Below are 22,446 nucleotides of genomic sequence, written 5' to 3'. Positions count from 1 at the left end.
TTCTGAATCATAAAAGAGGTAAAATTCTGCAGCAGGATGGTGCTCCATCTCATACATCCATCTATATAACAAAGTTCCTCCTGGCAAAGAAGATCAAGGTCCTCAAGGACTGGCCAGCCCAGTCACCAGATATGAACATCATTGAGCATGTTTGGGGTAGGATGAAAGAGGAAGCTTGGAAGACAAAACCAATCTAGATGAACTCTGGGAGGCATGTAAGACTGCATTATTTGCTATTCCTGATGACTTCATCAATAAATTGTATGAATCATTGTTGAATCGCATTGATGCAGTCCTTCAAGCTCATGGAAGTCACACAAAATATTAAATATGGCTCTAATAGCACCAGAACTTCATTCACCAACGTTATGCAACATATCTTTGTATTAGAAGTTAATTATTTGTTTGAATTTCACATTACTTTCTGTGGGCGACAAAACTTTTGTCTTGCCAAAATCTGACCTTTCTGTGTTCATTAAATGACCAATATTTCAGCTTTGCAGCAACTTTATTTTCATAACCTAAACCAAATTTGGGAGGCTTTCAGCTTTCAAAAGAGTAAGTTATAAAACCAATGGATGAATTTAAAGTCAGGTTATAAGCTTTTATTTACATATGATTTCTTTTCCTGAGGAAGGAGACGGATGTCTCTGAAACGCGTAGGAACTATCCAATAAAAAGGAAATCTTTTAATTTACACGCATCAGTGGTTTTCAGCGCGGCATAAACCCGGTCTTTTCTTCTACCTGTGTGATACAAAATTCCTCTCCCGGGGCTGCAGCTAAACCACCAGGCACTCACAGGCTATCATAAGGGGTTGTGACTGGCACAACCTCACCAGGTGAGTGCTTCTTTGTCTTGTTTGTCCACCCTCATACCGGGTAAGACCCTATTGCGCTTTTTTCCCCTTTACAGTTTTACAGGGAGTATATTAAGGAAGTATTAAATCTTATAATAATAACAACAAAAATACAATTGGACATGATTAAAATCAATTAAAAATAAAAACAATGGTTTTCATTGCAAAAATAAATGATTAAATAAGTACGGTACATATGGAATAGAATTAGTAAACATAATAGTTCAATATAATCACAGTCAGCAAGTGGCAGTAATATAATGAAAGAATATATTTAAACACAGAAGTAATGTGCAAGTGCATCAATAAATCATGAATGGATAGTGAAGATTGAAATTACCCATGATACCCATGAGTTATGATACCCCGAAATATAATAATAGCCGAATAGCCGGACCACTATTCAAACCCCAACATGTGTTTCGCGGTTAGCTTCTTCAAGGGGTTAAGAGACTAACTTACTGAGACAAAATATAATAGACAGAGGCTAGAATCGTTAATAATTGGAAGTCAACAGGACCAAACATACACATATGGAAGTAAAAATGAATTAGAGGAAGCCCATATCCAATTGGTTAGAAAAGGTGACACTGGATGTTTTCAGGCGCATGCCGGACCATTCCTTATTCATATTTATTTTATGGGTGTTTATTTTCTGTGTCGCTGTTCTAAGTAGGTTTAACTGTTTTTTCTTCTGGCAAGGCACGTTACCTATTTTATTTTGTTGGTTATTTAATTATATTAGTAGTTAAAACTTTTATTAACCCCCAGGCCTGAAAGGACATTATAAGGTCCGGACACCTTTGACATGGAGTACATGATTTTTAAATATACTTAGTGGTTTTGTTTAATTTGTAACATTTCACTAACTTTCAGGCTGCAATCCATTATTGTTTTTCAAAACCCTGATCTGCAATTTGCAGCCTGAGCCAAACTTCATATTTATCTGTTAGAAGAGTGTCCCTCCCTATAATTGTCACAGGATTTTACTAACTTCGCCAACTGACATGGTGGCGTCGGGATCTGTTCAGACCACTGATTCTAAAGGGGGCTTTAGACGCAGCGATATCGCTAGCGAGCGTACCCGCCCCTGTCGTTTGTGCGTCACGGGCAAATCGCTGCCCGTGGCGCACAATATTGTTAGGAGCCGTCACACGGACTTACCTGCCTAGCGACGTCGCTGTGGCCGACGAACCGCCTCCTTTCTAAGGGGGCAGTTTGTGCGGCGTCACAGCGGTGTCACTAAGCGACCGCCCAATAGAAGCGGAGGGGCAGAGATGAGCAGCTGTAACATCCCGTCCACCTCCTTCCTTCCTCATTGCCGGCGGTCGCAGGTAAGGTGTTGTTTGTTGTTCCCAAGGTATCACACACAGCGATGTGTGCTACCACGGGAACGACAAACAACCTGCGTCCTCAACAATCAACGATTTTTTAAAAATGAACGATGTGTCAACAATAGACGATTTGGTGAGTATTTTCCATCGTTAATGGCCGCTCATTGGTATCACACGCAACGACGTCGCTAACGATGCCGGATGTGCGTCACGGAATCCGTGACCCCGGCGATATATCATTAGATACATTGTTGCGTGTAACGGGGCCTTAACACTGTGCCTGATAACTTCTGAGGTCTATAATCAGCACAAGCTGACTCAGGCGATGACCAACAGATTGGTAGTTCATAAGCAGACTAGCAAGTTAATCTCTGATGGGGTGCTTACGAGTCATCTTTGATCACATGTTCTGGGGAAGCCAATGACATCTGCTCCCCTCCCATATGTGCTGGCTGGACACTTCCACTATTGCCAGCTATAGTTTATATTAGCTGGTCTGGTGAGGTGTTATGATCCAGACTAACTGGTGGTTGTAGTATTGCAGTTGTGTGAGGTTGTTGTTTTTATGTTGCTACCTCTTGCTTTTCTCCTGAGTGTCTCATTGTTGGTTCCGGTGAGTGTGCAGTTTGTCAGAGTTTTGTTTTTTCCCCTGTCTGTCTTTATCTGTGTTTCCATCTCTCCTTCCTTTTCCTTCCCTGGTGGGAGGGGGTGAATAAGATCAGTTCTGGTCAGGAGCTTAGCCTGGCATGGGACTCAGGCATCTCCACCATTAGGAGTAACCCATAGGCTAGGGCTGGCCTTGGCACCCCTAACGTGAGGGTCAGGATAGGAGCTCCTTTCCCTAGCTGTCATGCAGTCACATTGTGACAGTAATATAGGTTGTGAGTACGCATTGTGTGCATAAGGGGTTGCTGCCCTCACTTGACTTAATACATAAGCACAACTTCAATACTCTGCTTATTTCCGTTTCTCTTTATTTACTGCCTGTTTTCCTTGCTTTACATAAACTTTGTATTTTCTCTCTCTTTACCACTGCATATCTATGTGCTATCCCCTTGGTATAAAGGCAGGTGCAGATGACTATATTTTCAGTCCGAATACGATCTACGATCCGACAAAACATCAGATTGCACTAATGTTATTCTATAGGGCCGTACTCAAGTCCAATATATTCCTCAGACCGAGACGGTCAGAGGAAAAAAAAATCAGAGCATGTCCGAATTGGATCTGATTGTCAGATCACACTCGTCAATTGCAAGTCAATGAATCCATGGAAAACATTGGACTCCACTACGATGACATCAGAGTGCAGTTCAATTTTCATACACTGACAGAATGGAGAATATGGAGACTTATTTTTCTACATCTTCTCTTCATCCTAAAAAAATTGGATCACACTGTTTGATCAGATCATAATTTGCATAATTGTCCTGATTATCTCCGATGAGAGAATACACGGTTGTTTACACTTAGCGTAAAGCGGGCTTTACACAATGCAATATCGGTACCGATATCGCTAGCGTGGGTACCGGCCCCCATCTGTTCCGCGACACGGGCAAATCGCTGCCCGTGGCGCACAACATCGCCCAGACCCGTCACACATACTTACCTTCCTAGCGACGTCGCTGTGACCGGCGAACCGCCTCCTTTCTAAGGGGGCGGTTCGTTCAGCGTCACAGCGACGTCACAGTAGCGTCACTGAACCGCCACCCAATAGAAGCGGAGGGGCGGAGTTGAGCGGGACGTAACATCCCGCCCACCTCCTTCCTTGCGCATAGCGGCCGGGAGGCAGGTAAGGAGAGCTTCCTCATTCCTGCGGTGTCACACGGAGCGATGTGTGCTGCCGCAGGAACGAGGAACAACTTCGTTACTTGTGCAGTAACGATATTAGAGAATGGACCCCCATGTCACCGATGAGCGATTTTGCACGTTTTTGCGACGATGCAAAATCGCTCATCGGTGTCACACGCAACACGCTAATGCGGCCGGATGTGCGTCACAAATTCCGTGACCCCAATGACTCCGCATTAGCGATGTCGTAGCGTGTAAAGCCCCCTTAACACTTAAGTCATGTTCACATGTTCAGTATTTGGTGCATTTTTTACATCAATATATATATATATAAAGACAAAATTAGGTGTGGGACAACCAGAGGAAGAGTACAATAGAAACACGTGCACCATTATTGAGAAACTTGCTTGCCTTTGCAGTTAGGAAGTAAATAAACAATAACAAAAAACATTCTGGTTTATGCAGCATTTAATGAGCAGCCACTTTCTACATTTCCAGTTATAACTTTACTTTTTCACTGACCTTTTGTGCTGTAGAAATTGTTTTTTTGCACTGTTTTGGTGTACATATAAATTAGTTTAATTTAAATAATTTAATTTTTTAAAATTCAAAAGTACAATTACAATTGAAATTATTCAACTCCTCATTGCAAATTAGGTTGATTAGAAAAATGTACAAGTATTCTGGGTTTTTTTTTTTTTAATCCGCCATACGATTTCATAGATGTCATCCTTTTTATCTAGTGCCAATTTTTCTGGTCTTTGCCAAATGGGCGTAGCTTGCAAGGTAATAATGCAAAGCAGCCTAAATCCATGTCCCAGAGACTCCTTAGAGCAATGTCCCCTTGGTAAAGACCATAAAACTACTAACTAAATAAAAAGGCCGATACCACTGACCACTGCTCAATACTCGATTGAGCATCGGGGTACTGGGGCACACTCATTACTCAACTAAGTATTCCAGGTGCTCGAGTCCCCACCCCTTATGTATCGCGGCTTTTTCATAGCCAATCAACATGCAGGGATTGCCTGCCATACACGGTTATTCCATAGCCATGTTAGCTACTGGCATTACTGTGATTGGCTGGCTGCATCCCGTCATCAGGTCTTATATACAGTAAAACCCGGGAGAGTGATACTCGACACACTATCCTTTGGAAGCAGTTTAGGGAGAGGTGATCTAGGAGGGAAATCTTACATTAGAGCAAGCGTATAGGCAGGGTTTATTGCAAAATAGTCGTATACTTATACTGCTGCTGAAACTTAAAATCAAAAGTCCTTTTCAGGGCTAATTACTGTCCTTTTTTTAATAAAATTACTGTTACCTGTATTCACTGTATAGATAGCTGCTGGAGGAGGGATAGTTTGGGATTATGGTAGGCATATAGGCAGGGTTTATTGCAAAACAGTTCTATACTTATAGTGCTGCGACAAGCTAGAATTAGAAGTCTCTTTCGGGCTAAATACTTTTGTGTAGTGAAGAGGCGCTGGGGACTGTATAGGGGAAACTGTGAAATGTAGGTAGGATAGTAGAAGCTGACCCTGTATGGTTCAACAAGAATGCAGCTAGCTAATTGTGTTTTAGAGGATTTGTGAGGAGTAAATTACTAAATATCCACATTCTGAACAATATGAGTTTTTGTAAAGTTTGAGTACCTTTCAATTCCACTTGAATACATTTGCCCAACTCTAGTATATCTTCACACTACATAACCTGTTGAATGAATTTTTCAGGTATTATAGGCTTGTGGATACCTATTTTTTTTTAGTTATTCCCCACCAGATTATAAAACATTTTCTTCATTGTACATTTATTTCAATGGGCATCCATCAGAGCCCCAGTTACAGGGGAAAACCGCAAAAGTCACTGGCAGAGCTGTTGGGGCCCTGCTCCTGCTACATTGCAGGATGAGGATCTTTAATATCATAATAATATTCCACTTCTCTGCCAACATACACCAACAATCCACAGGCCACAATCAAGAATCTGGTCAAATCTATAGGCCACTTTACACACAGAGATAAATCTTTGGCAGATCTGTGGTTGCAGTGAAATCATGGACATATTGTTCCATTTCTACACAGCCACAAACCTGGCACTGATTGTCCACAATTTCACTGCAACCACAGATCTGCCAAAGATTTATCTCTGTGTGTAAAGTGGCCTTATGTGAAGGAGATGTGTTGGACTGCATGAGGCAAATGGTGCTCACACCAGATACTGACTGGTTTTCTGACTCCCCCCTCCAGCGGACCTCCCAATACTGTAAAACTGCTAATTTTTGAGGGGCCTTTTATTGCAGCCAGCCTAAGGCACACCTGTGCAATAATCATGCTGTTACAATTGTCTCCCTGCATGTTGTGACCAGTGACAGCCTTTGGACTGGATCCTTTCATCTGACTCTCGTCATTTAAATGGGTTTCATTTCTCTTGGCACTAAAGTGGTTATCTGTCAGTTTTGCTATTGCAGCTTTTCCAAAGCAGTTCCTTGCTAAGTGATCAGCTACACTTACTAAGTAGTGACACCCTTCAGGTTTATATAGTGGTATATACCAGCATTCCCTGCTGAAGATACAAAATCTTTTGTGTCCTGGCTGCCTTTGAGGAAGGTTCTGCAAGGCTAGTTCCTGTGCTCAGGCTACATCCTTTTGTTTGTAAATTTTCCCCCTGTTTGTCTTCTTTCCTGGTGTGTTATTAGTGCAGTGGTGAGGTCTAGTAAACCCCACCTGCCCCTCACTAGTCAGGATTACTATAGGTTCTTCCGAGTGTCTCAGGTTCCTCTTCAGCAACAGTTGCGGAGACTGTACAGGGAATGGTGAGGAGAGAAGGGACAGTCTCAGGTGAGGTTAGGAGGCGCCCACCTATCCCTCTCCCTAGTTCCAGGGCCTTCCGTTGTTTTTGTATCCCTGCTGCCCCCCTTTTCGTGTGTTTTTGTTGTGCTTCAGACGCACATAGGTCTGAATACATCTGGCCATGTTTGCTACACTCAGCAAGCGTGCCACATACAGTCTAATCAGCATCTTGATATGTCACACCTGTGAGGAGGATGGATTATCTTGACAAAGGAGAAGTGCTCACTAACACAGATTTAGACAAATTTGTGAACAATATTTCAGGGGCAAATAGTGATCACAACATATACTGACTGGTTTGCTGACAATAATAGTTTTGTGATTGATAAGGGTGTTTATATATAAGTAAAGGACGGAACTGAAAAAGAAAATCAATACAGCTATTATAATCCATAATTGGCCAATATGTTATGTGACTTGGTATATGTCAGCTATACAGAAGCTTTATAAAATCTTATTTGTTTCTGCTAAAAGTAACCAAATCTAATCCTGCAGATATTATTAGTTTTTGTAAGATGGTTCTCTATAGTAACACAAATTTTTTTTTTTAAATATATAGGAAAAAACCACAATGAAATTATAAATCACCAACAAGAAAAGGAATCAATATAAAAAATTATTTTTTATTGGTTATAAAATATAAAAATATACACAGGATGTTTCAGGAAAAGTAAGCCCCACAGAAGGGGTAAAAAAATATAGATCTTAATATAATGTTGGGAACACCATAATTTCACATAGTAAATGACTATCAACCCGTGTAAAGAATAGTAAGAATGTAACTATAGCGATATATGAAAACACAAGTGTGCTGTAATGATAGAAAGCTAAAACAAAAGTAGCAGAGTCACAATCAAAATACCTACGGGGTATAACAAGGAATAAATGGCTGTCCCGCACCCTCTCCGACGCACGTTTCAGGCTGTGTAGTGCTTTTTCCAGGAGTCTCCAGCCCCTCTGTCTTATACTCATCTTCTGGCGTTTTCATCTTTTTTCAGTTTCGCTCTGGTCAGTCTTGGGCAATTTGTGACCTGCCGGCATCTCCAGTGTTTCATGGAGGCCACTGGAGATCCCAAAGCAATACATCTCTATGAGATCCTCTTTCTAGTCCCGTCCTGGCTCCCATAGACTTACATTGAGAGCTTGTGACATAACGTCTGACTTTAGGACAGTCAGATGTTAAAGGCACAAGATGGTGCCGCAGGACCAGAGCGTCGTCGTAAAACAATGAAAACACCGGAGGGTGACTATAAGAATGGGTCAGGGGGACTTAGATATAAAGCACCACTCCAACGCTAAAAAAAAGGTGCAGTAGTGCTTTAAATTAAGTTCGGACCCCATATCATAGGGGCCTCATATATGCCTTTTGTATCTTGTGTTTATCTATCACTTTTAATTGTAGCTTTATTCTAAATACATTTTTCATGTATTCAAATAACCTATGAAGAGAAAAATGGATATGAGAATCATGGCCGTCTGACCCCAGCCTATGAGTATGTGCCCATGATATCTTTTTCAGACAAATTCCACTTCGAAACCCAACTAAAATAAACACTAACTAAGCTCAAAAGTATGACCATATGCATTTCTACATAAAACAACCCACTTCTCATATTTACAGGCTTTGAGCATCTATTAATTGCTTCCAGTTTCGAAAAACAAGGCACCTCAGGGTCTCTGCAAAAGCAACATGGCATCTGGTATTGATTCCAGACAATTTTGTGTTCCAAAAGTCAAATGATGCTCCTTCTTTTCAGAGCCCTGCCGTGCGCCCAAACAGTAGATTTCTACCACATATGGGGTATCAGTATACTCAGGAGAAATTGCACAACAAATTGTGGATTTTTGACGCATTAATAAACTTCTTGGATGTGGTTTTGAGCAGTTTGAGGTGCAGTTTTTAGAATGGTGTCACTTTTGGGTATTTCATGTCACCTTGGAATCTGAAAGTCACTTCAAATGAAATATGGTACCTAAAAATGGTTTTGTAAATTTTGTTGGAAAAATGAGAAATTGCTGATGAACTTTGACCCCTTCTAACTTCCTAACAAAAAATTATGTTTCAAAACTTGCACTGATGTAAAGTAGACATGTGGGAAATGTTATTTATTAACTTTTTGTGTGACCTAACTCTAGTTTCAAGGCATAAAAGTTCAGTTTGAAAATTGCAAAATTTTCATCAAATTTCCAATATTTTCACAAATAAAGGCAAAAAATATCATCCTATATTTACCACTATCATGAAGTACAATATGTCACGAATAAATAATCTCAGAATCAGGGCAGTATTCCTTGCCAGCAAGCAGTCTCATTACCATCTTAGGTGTTTAGGTTTGGGACCACTCCCAGTCCGGTTATTCTCTTTGCCATTTGGATGTTTGGCCAGGAGGTGGAAGGAGCTGCTGAAACCCTCTCTTGAAGTTGTTGTGGTGGCTGCAGTCTTGGTGCTGACTGAAGCAGTCTGTTGTTGAGTTCCCTCCTGTCTGTCTTCCTTCCCTGGTGTGTTGTTCTAGTGCAGCGGTGAGGCTAGCATCTCTTACCTGCCCACTCCCTAGCCAGGGACTATTGTAGGGTCTTTCAGGGCTTCAGGTTCCTGGTCGGCAACAGGTGAGGAACCTGTATAGGGACTGGCTAGCAGTGCAGGGTACAGTGGCAAGTAAGTGAGAGAGGTGTCCATCTCCCCTCTCACTAGTCCTAGGGCCCTCCATTGTTAAAGTGTCCCCGGTGTACCCCTTGTTTGTCGTGGTGAAACCTTTGTTGTTGTGGGTTTTGGCACACACCGCACCTCTCCCAGTCCGCACAGTGACACTTTTACAGTGTGAACTTACAGCTGCTTTTTTATCACCAACATCAACAGGTGAACGCCATTTCTCTATATATGAGAAGAGACTGTCACGATGGCCATTATGACATCACTTAAAAATTCTCTTTGCCTGATCACAAAATAGAGGTACTATTTCCAATATCTGTAACCTGTTGACAGTGCCGGACGAGCAAAGTCATAGGTATGAGTCCTATAGAAGAAAAACTGAAAAATGTGAAGAACATGCATGCCTTTGTATTTCTTTACCCTGGTCTATCAGCTTGTTGTCATACGTCATGGTTAAAGTGCATTTTTTGGTGCAATTTTCGCAAAATCATGTTTAAGTGCAGTTTTTTAACAATTTCTACAAAAATATGGCAAAAATGGAACACAAAGCTCAGTAATTGATTGTACTCATACCAACGTCATTCATGATGGAATTGCTCAAGTATTCCGAGCATAGAAAAATGTTACATTTTTACAACCACATTTTATAAAATTAATTTTTACCACCTTTGATTCACCTTAAATATCATTCATATGAAAAACGAATTAACTGACATCAACGCAAAAATAACTTACAGCTTTCTATCTCTAGGGTACAATTCTGCTGGTCCAGAGGATATCTGCGCAGATCCATCATGCAGGCAGCGGTGGTTGTAATTCTGAGGAAGAAGAAGAAAAGTTTGGTTCGATTATTGCCAAATTCTTAAGTTCTCACATGTGAAAAAAATATATTAAATTCACCATTCAACATATGAGCAACATACATGTGTGTTATAATGAGGCCAAGTTCACACAACCATTGTAAAATGCTGGCCATCACGTGGTGGACACAGACAGAAGAGGTCCATGTTTAATATCAGTATATGGACCCTTTGCAGTTTAATAGCTCATCATAATGCACAATTCCACCAGCTTTAATATTACTATTGGACATTTTATTCATCGGTTGTCCAAGTAATGAAGTCGTTTAAAAATAACAGATTCTCATTTCTTGCACCAACACCGTTCTTGCATTGTCGTGTCACAAGGGTACCACGACAGATAGTGGTCCCTCCGATTTCTGGCAACAGGAGATAACAGCGCAGGAATTCATACACATTTGCTCAAGTTACTACTGCTGGCTGTGAAGATTTTCCTTTATCGAGCACGGCTAGGGTTAAGTAGATCCTCTGGTCTCCGGAAACGCTGAGTGAAAGGTTTGGGCAGCTGTTCTCTATTGCTAATTAGCTCTGCTATAAAGACTTCCCTTCTAGTCCAGGTAAACTGCTTGTGATAGTTTCTGCTATACTTGCTTCTAGAAGGAACCTGTGAGTTGTGGACCAGGAAGCCATTCTGAGAACATTTTCTGTGTGAAAGCTGTGTTGAGTTTTTTTCTTCTTTAGTCCTTTTGGTTTTTCCACTCTGGTCCATTCCTCTTTATTACCTCTTGTTGTTTGGAGTGCCTTGTATGATTGTCGTTTTTTTTTACCCTTGTCTGTCTAATGTTCTTTGTGTCTTTAATCTAGAGCAGGACTAGTGTCCCCTCTGCCTGTGCACTATTCAGGGCTGAGTCCAGGGAAAGATAGGGATAGGCACGAGATAGGCGATGGGGTGAAAGAACACGTATAGGGACATAAAGGAGTGCAGGGATCAGCCTCAGGTGCGTTTAGGATGTGACCCTTTTACCCTTTCCCTAGCGCCAGGGCCCACCAATGTAACGTGTACCCTGTGTGTTGCAGTGATTGCAGGGGGTTCCAGTGTACCTATCAGAACCCCGGTAGTCACTGTGTGACATGCCGGCACTGGATCTGCTATGCCGTGTGACTGCTGCAGCCAATCATCAACAACTCAGTTGTTGCACTCTCACAACTTCCATCTGTCTGAGCTTCATCTAAAAAAAGTGAAAGTGCAGCAGCCCAATATACCGTAATAACTATAAGACTCACATGGCATAGAAATGATATGCGAGTCCCGGGAGAACCGCTGCTAATATCACCGGAATGTTGACGGTAAAGGATGTGTGTATTTGTTGCTACTTAATTTAAGAAAAGTGATTTCCAGGTAGTTGACAACCGCTTTAACTTTGTAGTTTTCAATATTACAATAATTACAAAATTATTAAATGTAACACTACAATAAATTATGTATATTCTCTAATATATAAAGCGGAGTGTATGTACAGTGAGGGAAATAATTATTTGATCCCTTGCTGATTTTGTAAGTTTTCCTACTGACGAAGACATGAACAATCTATAATATTAACCCCTTCAGCCCCCGGGGGTTTTGCGTTTTTCTGGGGGTTTTTTCCCTCTCTTTCTTCCGAGAGCTGTAACGTTTTTATTTTTCCGTCAATCTTCCCATACGAGAGCTTGTTTTTTGCGGGACAAGTTGTAGTTTTAAATGAAACCATAAGTTTTACCAAACAGTGTACTGGAACACAGCAAAAAAATTCCAAGTGTGGAAAACTGCAAAAAAAGTGCAATTGTGACGCCGTGGACTAGCCAGGCAGTCACAAACATAACATCACACACACCCCCTCCCCTGGATAGTTAACAACAGTCAAACAAAATCCTTGTTGCCTCCTCCATGGTCTGATGTCCACACCAGGTGGGGCGGAGCCAGGCGGTTGGCCCCACCCACCGAGGAGTTCACAGGCCTGGAGGCGGGAAAAAGCAATAGATTTGAGTTGGAGTTGAAAGTGACAGGACAAAAACTGTGAGTGTCTGGGTAGGAGCCCAGGCACTGTCAGCAAGGTCGGCAGACGGTGGTGGCCATCTGCAGGAGGTGGTGCAAGTCAGCTGAACCGTAGGACCGGGGACGGGCGGTGGCCCGCCGGTACCGAGCCGGGGAGGAGATCAAGCACAAAGCACAAAGGCAGGGCCATCAGACCCCGACCAGGCTAGGAGCCACCGACAACGGTCAAATCAGATAGTGACCGGGACCTCAGGGGTTCCCTCACACCCAAGACCCGACAGAAGGCAACCGGTTGTCCACACAGTGAGGATAGAAAGCCACTGCCATAGGCTAGAGATCCAAGGGCCAGCGCCTGCGGGCAAAATGGGCTCCTTCGGTACATACACGCCGGGGAGTGGACTACTGTTGGGAAACCATCGGAGTCAATACATCTTACAGCGGTGCAGGGAAAGACAGCCACCATCAACCTGTCTGGGGAGAGCGAAGACACTGCAGCCAGCTGCGGGACCCGTCCATCCAGCCATTTGGTTTACCAGAGACTCTGTGAATCTGTGCCTGAGTGAGTACAACAGTGCCATCCGGCACCGCGCCGCGCTGCCTCTGCAACCCTGCACCCCAGCTACCCTGCCTCCCCGTACCACCACTGGGCCCTGGGATCACCAACCCCTACCCACGGAGGGGGAACCAACATCCTAGCTGCTCCCTGCCATTGCTCCCGGGATCCCCGTCACCAGCAGCGGTGGTGCCCATTATCACCACGACCCGTGGGTGGCATCACGAACTATCTCCCCAAACAAACCACCCCCTTTTCATTCGTGGGCGAGGAGCGCTGCTCGAGTCCCCCGGGTCCGGCCCACCGCTAGAGCCACCGAGCAGCAGCAGCCCCGGACGCGAGCGTAGTGAGCGTGGCCCCTCCACCCGCGATACAATCGCACTATTGTTTTTGGGATATTTTATTCACCATGTTCCCTAAATGATAAAACTGATGTGTTGGTGTGATGCCTCAGGTCGGTGCGAGTTTGGAGACACCAAACATGAATAGGTTTACTTGTATCTAAGGGGTTAAAAAAATTCACAAGTTTGTCCAAAAAAGTGGTGCACGTTTTGCGCCATTTTCCAAAACCCGTAGTGTTCTCACTTTTCGGGATCTATGGCTCAGTGATGGCTTATTTTTTGAGTCTCGAGCTGACGTTTCTAATGGTACCATTTTTTCGCAGATGCTACATTTTGATCGTCTGTTATTGCATTTTGCGCAAAATTTGCGGCGACAAAAAAACTTGATTTTGCCGTTTGGAATTTTTTTGCCACTACGCCGTTTACCGATCAGATTAATTGACTTTATATTTTGATAGATCGGGAATTTCTGAACGCGGCGAAACCAAATATGTGTATATTTTTTAATTTTTTTAACCCTTTAATTTTCAATGGGGCGAAAGGAGGGTGATTTGAACTTTTAGGTTTTTTCATTTTTTAAAACTTTTCTTTTATTTTTTTATTTTACTAGATCCTTTAGGGTACTATAACGATCAGCAATCTGATCGTTCTTCCATATCTTCAGATAACAGCTACACAGCTGAGATCTGCAGATATGGTGCTTTAAGCTATGTGCGCACGTTGCGTAAATACATGCAGTTACACTGCGCTTTGTAGCGCAGCGTAACTGCATGCGTCCTGCGTCCCCTGCACAGTCTATGGAGATTGTGCAGGGGCCGTGCGCACGTGGCGTCTTAGAGCGCAGCGCTTCGGCTGCTGCCGAAGCGCTGCGTAAAAAGAAGTGACATGTCACTTCTTCCGTGCGCTTTGCCGGCAGCTCCTGCTCTGTCCATGGGAGGAGCTGCAGGCAGAGCACATGGAATCGGCTTTTTTTTTTCACTATGGACATTTCTGCAGCAATTTAAAGCGCACGTGTGCTCTTCAGATCGCTGCAGAAATTTCTGCAGTAACTGTTCGCAACGTGCGCACATAGCCTTACTCTCAATGTTGGCATTATGCCGACACTGAGAGAAAGTGACTCATGTTAGCTATAGCCGTCATCACATGACCCTGTGCTACCACGGCAACCACCGGAAGTCACGTTATCATGCACATGACTTTCGATGGGGGCATGGTAAGTTATCGTTATGGCTGCGCGCATATACATCTTGCTGCCAGATTTTGGCAGCAAGATGTAAGGGGTTAATAGTCTCGGGTGGAATGCAATTCCACTCGCAACTAGCAGGCACACATGACAGCTGTTGAAATTAGTTGATATGTGTGCGGATCGCTGCGGGTTGCCATGATCATAGTGACACGATCCATGACGTACCCAGTACGTCATGGGTCGCTAAGGGGTTAAGGGTAAGTTAATTTTAACAGTGAGAGATAGAATATCCACAATAAAATCCAGAAAATCACATTGTATAAATTATATAAATTTATTTGCATTTTGCAGAGAGAAATAAGTATTTGATCCCTCTGGCAAACAAGACTTTATACTCGGTGGCAAAACCCTTGTTGGCAGCACAGCAGTCAGATATTTTTTGTAGTTGATGATGAGGTTTGCGCACATGTCAGGAGGAATTTTGGTCCACTCATTGCAAACCATCTCTAAATCATTAAGATTTTGAGGCTGTCGCTTGGCAACTCAGAGCTCCCTCCATATGTTTTCTATGGGATTAAGGTCTGGAGACTGGCTAGCCCAGTCCATGACCTTAATGTGCTTCTTTTGAGCCACTCCTTTGTTGCCTTGGCTGTATGCTTTGGGTCATTGTCGTGCTGGAAGACCCAACCATGATCCATTTTTAATGTCCTGTCCTGACAGACGGAAGGAGTTGTCCCTCAGAATTTTACAGTACATGGCTCCATCCATTGTCCCATTAATGCGGTGAAGTAGTCCTGTGCCCTTATCAGAGAAACAACCCCAAAACATAATGTTTCCACCCTATGCTTACAGTGGGGATGGTGTTCTTTGGGTTATAGGCAGCAATTCTCTTCCTCCAACCATGGCGAGTTGAGTTAAGGCCAAAGAGCTCAATATTTGTCTCATCAGACCACAGCACCTTCTCTTAATCACTCTTAACATTATCCAGGTGTTCATTTGCAAGCTTCAAATGGGTTGGCGTACCGGAAAATCTGAAGAGCACCTCTGGCTCTGTCAACATGGCTAATTTGTAAATTATACAAATTAGCCATGTGTGAAGCGGAGGCACAATCCAGAGGCGTCTCTAGAGGGGAGCTGGCGGGGTGCTGTCGGGCTGCCTGATGCGGCGGTGTGGAAATCTGTCGGGGTGGGAGACGGCTATTCTCTGAGCGTGGCTGTCACTCATAGAAAGTGCAGAGCGCGGCTCCCACTGCTCAATTGTCCTTGTATCTGTCAGACGCAAGGACAATTGAAGCGGTGATCCCTGGCGCTGACTTCCGGGTCAGCGTGACGGCTTTTATGTGATCGGTCAGCTGATCACACTGCTGACCGAGAGGCCAGCACCGCAGTGCTTAGGTGGCAGAGAAACACTGATAAGTGCTCCCCTGTAAAGCTGAATGTTACGGGGGGACCGGCAGATTAGGACCAGGGGGTATATATCCTAATCGCCAGTCGGGGCCCACCGTGCTCCAGATGACAAAGGAGCTGCTGGCACCTGAGGGTTAGGCGGAGACTATAGAGCTGGATGGCTCTGAGATAACCCAGGAACTCTGGGAACCGGTCACGTGTGTTGGGACACGTCAGACCGGACGACAACCCGATTAGCGTTTTGGTGCACCTAGCGCTACACCAACCACGTGTCCAGGAAACACGTCAGGCTGGGTGGTAACCAGGTAGCGTTGACCAGAAGACCGCCACGAAAGCGCCCTGTCGGCCACGTGTGTAGGACACGTCAGGCCGAGCGGTCCTCCGATTAGCGTTTCTGGCCACCTCTCGCCTGGCCACGTGTGTGTAGGACACGTCAGGCCAGATGGGTACACCAGTAGCGTTGATCGGGAAGCCGAGGAGGATAAGGAACACCCTGTTAACTCCACAGGGGTCCTGGGGTACGCTGTCCGTGCGCGTAGGGGGCACAACCGGACAGGTGGCGCAGCAGGTGCGTTGTCCGTGTGCGTAGGAGGCACAATCGGACAGGTGGCGCAGCAGGTGCGTTGTCCGTGTGCGTAGGAGGCACAATCGGACAGGTGGCGCAGCAGGTGCGTTGTCCGTGTGCGTAGGGGGCACAATCGGACAGGAAGCACAGCAACCGCAGCCCAGTTAACGCCACTGGGCTGCTATAGCAAGACTGGAACGGCAGGAGGGAAGCACGGAGCCTGACCCTGATGTGCCGAGCCACGAATCTTGGCGTGACAGGCACCGTTCGCCTAACCCTACCTACCGCTTCCCAACATAGGCTTATGCCGCAATGAGGCTCTAACATGGAGGTGTGCTCTGACTGAGCAAAAGTGAAGACTGCGCACCTCCATGTTGTCTCCAGCCCCTTTTATAACCTGGGTCCGCCCCAAACCCAGGATGGAACCACCAAGGTCCAATAGCAGAGTGCCATGTCATCAGTGACGTCACATGCGACCTATCCGGAACCGCCACATCATTGATGACCTCATGGCAGCCACGCCCCAAACACTTCACCAGTCATCGTCTGACGACCAATACTGAGGTGCCAGATCATAGGGGCGGGCCTCTGCGAGCCAGTCCGGAGTTGCCACATCATCAGGACACCTGACACCCTCTGCCCTATCAGGGCCTGCCACCTCATGGACATGCTCAGTGAGGTCCTTATCGGACCTAGCCTCTGATGCACTAAGTGCCTGAGCATGCTCAGTAGCCTGAGCCACAAGCTTAGAATGCAGACTATCAGTTTGAGCATGCTCAGTAGGCACATCCCAGAACTTAGACACAGCACGAAGTCCAAGTACCTGTGCAAAGAGGCTGTTATCGGTTGTCAGTAGCCTTAACTGAGGACTTAGTCTCAGACATAACACAAACAGGCTGAGCATGCTCACTAGGCAAAACACCGGGCTTAAACTCTGGCTGGGGTAAATCGGCGCACGCATGCGCACTAGCCGCCTCTCCACACTTAGACGTGGTGGAAGGAACAGCCAACTGGACGACCCGAGGCACGGCCAAGAGCGGCAGCCGGCGCCTGGGCGCAACAGGAACCGCAGCAGGCTGCTTGCGGCTATGGCGGCGCCGGTTCGTAACAGTACCCCCCCTCTAGCGGCCCTCCCACTCGAATGGTCTATAGTCGCCACAGATACCACTGAGCGACGGGCGGAAGATGGAGACATGCAGTGGGAGCTACAAGACTCGCTCCACCGCGTAATCACCCCAGACGACCAGTCGATCTGTGGGGAATGCCGCTTCAACCAAGGAATACCCAGCAGAATATCATCTGCACCCTTAGGGAGAACCAGAAATGAAATGGTCTCCCTATGCCCAGATGACATGGCAAGGGTAATGGGCACTGTCCGCTGGTGAATTACCTTGGGCAACAAGGACTCATCCACCACACGGACTCTCACTGGCCTTGGCATTTGCACCAGTGGGATGGCATGCCGCCGGGCATAAGAGGAGGAGATGAAACTATCCCCAGCACCTGTGTCCACACTTGCCCTTGTGGACCATGTTGACCCCTTAAAGGAAATGGACGCGGGAAACGTCACCCTAATGGATGACGCAGAGTCCAGTCTACCTCCAGCTATGGTCACCAATCGTGGTCGCTTATCCTGACGCTTTGGGCAACGGTTGGCATAATGACCATACTGCCCACAAGCGAAACAGGAAATGCCCTTGCGACTCGAAGACCTAGCAACACCAACCCTAGAGATGTCCATAGGGACAGAGATGTCCTCTAAGGGAGGTGCAGTAGGAGAGACCACTACAGTGGCTGAACGACCCTCTGACCTGCGCTCCAGCTGATGTTCGGAGGTCCGCAGGTCAATGCGGGTAGCCAGAGTCATGAGGCCCTCAAGGGTAGTTGGTACCTCATGCGACGCTAATGCGTCCTTCACGTGCGAGGCTAATCCCCTCCAGAACAGTGGAATGAGAGTCCTCTCTGACCACCCCAGTTCTGCAGCAAGTGTCCGGAAACTCACAGCATATTGACTTGAGGAGGTACGCCCCTGCTCCAAAGTCAGTAGCTGTAGGGCCGAGTCGTGAGTGACCTGAGGCCCCAGGAACACTTGTCGTAAGGACTCCAAAAACTCCTTAGAGTCCTGTACTACAGGGTCATTCCTCTCCCACAATGGTGTAGCCCACTCCAGTGCTCTATCGGAGAGCAAGGAGATGATAAACCCCACCTTCGACCTCTCTGTAGGAAACCGTGCAGCCAACAGCTCTAGATGGACTCAGCACTGGTTCACGAATCCCCTACATGCCTTGCTGTTCCCCGTAAACTTGTTGGGCAGCGAGAGGTGAGGGTGGGTTGGAGTAGGCTTGGTGACGGACACCATTGCAGCCGCTTGAGCCAACACATCATCCATATCAGCAACAAGAGCAGACTTCTCCAGAGACCTCACTCTGGCATCAAGCTGCAGCATGAACTGACGTAGCTGCTCCATCTCCGCCATGCCAGCCAGACCCTGGCGCAGTCTTACTGTTACGGGGGGACCGGCAGATTAGGACCAGGGGGTATATATCCTAATCGCCAGTCGGGGCCCACCGTGCTCCAGATGACAAAGGAGCTGCTGGCACCTGAGGGTTAGGCGGAGACTATAGAGCTGGATGGCTCTGAGATAACCCAGGAACTCTGGGAACCGGTCACGTGTGTTGGGACACGTCAGACCGGACGACAACCCGATTAGCGTTTTGGTGCACCTAGCGCTACACCAACCACGTGTGCAGGAAACACGTCAGGCCGGGTGGTAACCAGGTAGCGTTGACCGGAAGACCGCCACGAAAGCGCCCTGTCGGCCACGTGTGTAGGACACGTCAGGCCGAGCGGTCCTCCGATTAGCGTTTCTGGCCACCTCTCGCCTGGCCACGTGTGTGTAGGACACGTCAGGCCAGATGGGTACACCAGTAGTGTTGATCGGGAAGCCGAGGAGGATAAGGAACACCCTGTTAACTCCACAGGGGTCCTGGGGTACGCTGCCCGTGCGCGTAGGGGGCACAACCGGACAGGTGGCGCAGCAGGTGCGTTGTCCGTGTGCGTAGGAGGCACAATCGGACAGGTGGCGCAGCAGGTGCGTTGTCCGTGTGCGTAGGAGGCACAATCGGACAGGTGGCGCAGCAGGTGCGTTGTCCGTGTGCGTAGGGGGCACAATCGGACAGGAAGCACAGCAACCGCAGCCCAGTTAACGCCACTGGGCTGCTATAGCAAGACTGGAACGGCAGGAGGGAAGCACGGCGCCTGACCCTGATGTGCCGAGCCACGAATCTTGGCGTGACAGGCACCGTTCGCCTAACCCTACCTACCGCTTCCCAACATAGGCTTATACCGCAATGAGGCTCTAACATGGAGGTGTGCTCTGACTGAGCAAAAGTGAAGACTGCGCACCTCCATGTTGTCTCCAGCCCCTTTTATAACCTGGGTCCGCCCCAAACCCAGGATGGAACCACCAAGATCCAATAGCAGAGTGCCATGTCATCCGTGACGTCACATGCGACCTATCCGGAACCGCCACGTCATTGATGACCTCATGGCAGCCACGCCCCAAACACTTCACCAGTCATCGTCTGACGACCAATACTGAGGTGCCAGATCATAGGGGCGGGCCTCTGCGAGCCAGTCCGGAGTTGCCACATCATCAGGACACCTGACACCCTCTGCCCTATCAGGGCCTGCCACCTCATGGACATGCTCAGTGAGGTCCTTACCGGACCTAGCCTCTGATGCACTAAGTGCCTGAGCATGCTCAGTATCCTGAGCCACAAGCTTAGAATGCAGACTGTCAGTTTGAGCATGCTCAGTAGGCACATCCCAGAACTTAGACACAGCACGAAGTCCAAGTACCTGTGCAAAGAGGCTGTTAGGGTTAATTGTGGGAGCCTGCTCAGTAGCCTTAACTGAGGACTTAGTCTCAGACATAACACAAACAGGCTGAGCATGCTCACTAGGCAAAACACCGGGCTTAAACTCTGGCTGGGGTAAATCGGCGCACGCATGCGCACTAGCCGCCTCTCCACACTTAGACGTGGTGGAAGGAACAGCCAACTGGACGACCCGAGGCACGGCCAAGAGTGGCAGCCGGCGCCTGGGCGCAACAGGAACCGCAGCAGGCTGCTTGCGGCTATGCCGGCGCCGGTTCGTAACACTGAAGACATGGAGGAGGAACATTATGGGGTGAGAGGGGAGTATTTATGAAACAGTATGGGGGAGAGAGGGTGGGGGGAGGGAACTATCTGTGGAAACACTATGGGGGACAGGGGTGGAGGGGCCAAAATCTATATACACAGTATGGGGTGGGGGAGGGAACTATCTGTGGACACACTATGGGGGACAGAGGGTGGGGATGCGGCAATATTTATATACACAGTATGAGGGGGAGAGGGTGGGGGAGGGAACTATCTGTGGACAGAGTATGGTGGGAAGAGAGGATGGGGAGGGGGAAGTATCTTTGAACAAAGTATGGGGAGAGAGAGCATGAGGTTTCATGCATGGGAAGAGAGAGAATGAGGTTTCATGCATGGGGACAGAGAGGATGAGGGGTGATGCATGTGGACAGAGAGGATGAGGGATGATGCATGGGGACAGAGAGGATGAGGGGTGATGCATGGGGACAGAGAGGATGAGGGGTGATGCTTGGGGACAGAGAGGATGAGGGGTGATGCATGGGGACAGAGAGGATGAGGGGTGATGCATGGGGACAGAGAGGATGTGGAGCAAACTGGAAAGAAATTTTGAGGACACAGAATAAAGAGTGACACGGTATGAGGAGCAAGTGGGCAGGATGGGGAGTGAGGTGGAAAAGTATATGGACACACGGGAGGTAGTGAGGAGACAGTAAGGAATGAGAAGATAGGAAGGGGCACGGAATAAAGACTGGGTAGTGGAGGGGGGTGGTATAGAGAGGGGGCAGAATGGGAGGACTGTGTGAGTGTTACGGTTGCTGCGAGCACTGGAGACTATGTCCAGATTTCTTGCTACTGCACATGTGCGAGCGCTGGAGACTAAGTCCAGATTTCTTGCTACTGCACATGTGCGAGCGCTGGAGACTAAGTCCAGATTTCTTGCTACTGCACATGTGCGAGCGCCGGAGACTAAGTCCAATCTTGGAGCCATTGCACATGTGCGGGTGACATCATCGCTGACACGAGGTCACATGTCTCTGACACCTTCTATGCCGATTGGTCGCTGGTCATGTGCTTGTGACGTCTTGCTCGGTGATAGGCCAGCATGACGTCACTCCTGTCGTTCTGGCAGCGGATTGGCTCTGGTGTCCTCCATCTTGGATGAGGCACAGAGTCTATATAAGACCCTGACACACGCCGCATGGTGCTCAGTCCTCTTGGTTCATGCATATGAGTAGACGCTCTGTGCGCGTTCCTCTAGGCATTCCTCTGTCTATGCTAGGTGAGCGCTACCGGCAGGGTAGCGTTCTTATACCTTACAGCTTCGGCTGCTGTCCGTATCCTTACCTCTTAGGGGAGCGGACATAGGCAGGTGCCTGAGGCACATGGTCTGGCTGGGCCTTGTGATTCTACTCGTAGGTGGACGTTGCCGCTAGGGTAACGTTCCTTATACTGCGTCTGGCAGTTGTTCGTATCCTCGCACACTAGGGGAGCGAACAGAGGTAGGAGCTTTGTGCGGCTTACGCTGCTGTTCGTCTCTTTTGCACCACTAGAAGAGCGGACCTAGGCAGGTGCCATATCTAGTGGTTCGTGTCCTCGCACACTAGTGGAGCGAACGCAGGTAGGAGCTTTGTGCGGCTTACGCTGCTGTTCGTCTCTTTTGCACCACTAGAAGAGCGGACCTAGGTAGGTGCCATTTTGCACACATTGCCTTTGTCTCTGTGATTAGTAACAGAGATCATTCCACACACCCTCCAAGTAAGGGAGGAATTGCTTTACTTACTTATTATATCCTTCTGTGAGTTAACAGAGGTATTGCACTCTGCCATAGTCTGCAGCAAAGTCTTTGCACGGTGGACCCTGACTGTCTGATACTCCTTTCGGTTATTATCAGACAGCCCCCCGTAACAGTGAGGTTATAGCAAGGAGGGGGAGTG

At 47.0% G+C, this 22,446-nt stretch overlaps 1 protein-coding gene across 1 annotated transcript in view; it reads right to left on the bottom strand.

Moving 5' to 3' along the window:
• Window positions 1-22,446, bottom strand: part of LOC142251359 (gamma-aminobutyric acid receptor subunit beta-4-like) — a 327,605-nt gene that overhangs the window by 75,163 nt on the left and 229,996 nt on the right. The window contains exon 5 of the mRNA XM_075324070.1: window positions 10,222-10,304. Coding sequence (XP_075180185.1) covers window positions 10,222-10,304 — 83 coding nt within the window. The remainder of the gene's footprint in view (window positions 1-10,221; window positions 10,305-22,446) is intronic.

Source organism: Anomaloglossus baeobatrachus, chromosome 9 (assembly GCF_048569485.1).
Source record: "Anomaloglossus baeobatrachus isolate aAnoBae1 chromosome 9, aAnoBae1.hap1, whole genome shotgun sequence".
Lineage (NCBI taxonomy): Eukaryota > Metazoa > Chordata > Amphibia > Anura > Aromobatidae > Anomaloglossus > Anomaloglossus baeobatrachus.
The sequence above is the reverse complement of the archived record's forward strand: the minus strand, read 5'-3'. Positions and strand labels throughout refer to the sequence as shown.